The sequence below is a fragment of the Capsicum annuum genome, unplaced genomic scaffold (genome assembly GCF_002878395.1).
Source record: "Capsicum annuum cultivar UCD-10X-F1 unplaced genomic scaffold, UCD10Xv1.1 ctg55731, whole genome shotgun sequence".
Classification (NCBI taxonomy): domain Eukaryota; kingdom Viridiplantae; phylum Streptophyta; class Magnoliopsida; order Solanales; family Solanaceae; genus Capsicum; species Capsicum annuum.
The window spans coordinates 1-1,363 of record NW_025864064.1 but is presented as its reverse complement, the minus strand read 5'-3'; the positions used below and the strand labels follow the sequence as shown (position 1 = coordinate 1,363).

Here is a 1,363-nt window from a genome sequence, read left to right as displayed (position 1 = left end):
TATTAAACATTTTCGTGTTGTGTCTTTGTTGTTTGGTACGCCTTGATTTTGTGTAGTTATGGCTCCAAATGTTGAAAATTCTACTACTTCTAGTGTAGATGCTGATGTGGTTTCCGCTGTTAATCCTTCGTCTCCATTATACCTCCTATCATCTGATTCTCCTGGCACAATTTTGGTTACCACGCCCTTTAATGGGACGGGCTATGGAAGTTGGCATCGAGGCATGTTGTTAGGGTTATCCTGCAAAAACAAACTAGGTATGATCCATTGTTCCATTCCTAAGCCTTCTGCTACTTATCCACATTTTCAAGCATGGATTAGGTGTAATGATATGGTGGTAGCACGGATTCTAAACAGTCTAGATAAGGAAATTAGGGAAATTGTGATGTACACTGAATGTGCGGAGATTTTATGGAAGGAAGTTGAATGTAGATTTGGTCAGGCTAGTGGTTCCAAAATTTTCCAAATCAGGAAACAACTTTCTTCAATTTCCCATGGATCCTCGAGTGTTGCTTCCTACTTCAATAGAATTAAGAAACCCTATGATGAATTGTGTTTCTCCATTACCCATCCTGATTGTACTTGTGGGTGTAAGGATGGTTTTCTCAAGTTAGAAGAGGAGCAGAGAGTTCATTAGTTCCTCATGGGTTTGAATGATTCATATTCGACCATCAGAAGGAACATCCTCATGTTAAAACCCCTTCCTGACATTGATAATGTGTATTCAATGTTGTAACTGATGAGAGTCAATCTGAGGTGCACAATAATCTCCCTTCCTTCAATTCCGACTTTGTTGCTTTCTCCACTGGTAACCAAAAACCGTATAATCAAAAAGCCTGGCGCAGAGTCTGGTGGTTTATCTACTACTATTCCCAGATCCTACAATTCCAATTTCAGGATCACTTTTGACTCTATTTCATCCAAAAGAAACACTATGATTTGTAGATATTGCAAGAAACCTGGGCATCAAATTGAGAGATGCTACAAGTTGCATGGATTTCCTTCTGCCACGTCTATTGGACAACCTAAATTCAAGAAATCTACAGCTTTTTCCCAGGTCTCAGAGTCCCAACAATTAAGCACCTCTGATTCCCCTACTTGCAATACTTCCCCAGCTAATTCTAGCATTTCCAAGGAACAATTTGAGCAGCTCTTAAGTTTGTTTAGTCTGTTTCAGCAGGCTAAAATTACTAGTCCATCTTGGTTCTGCTAATTTTGCAGGTTTGCTTAATAGTTCTGATTCTAGACTTTGTAGTTTTCTTGCTTGTAACTTCTCTAAGGTAGACAATAGTCCATGGATCATAGACTCAGGTGCTACTAATCATATCACACCACAATCTTCATTTCTTTCCAATATCACCCC

General features: G+C 39.3%; 1 protein-coding gene across 1 annotated transcript; it reads left to right on the top strand.

The window, feature by feature from the left end:
* Positions 1-58: 58 nt before the first annotated feature.
* On the top strand, positions 59-637 carry LOC124893206. The gene has a single exon (XM_047404294.1). It carries the CDS (start codon positions 59-61, stop codon positions 635-637), a length of 579 nt encoding a protein of 192 aa, XP_047260250.1.
* Positions 638-1,363: the final 726 nt, after the last annotated feature.

Coding starts and splice junctions, on each gene's coding strand:
- LOC124893206 (XM_047404294.1), top strand. CDS start 59: ATGGCTCCAAATGTTGAAAATTCTACTACTTCTAGTGTAGATGCTGAT.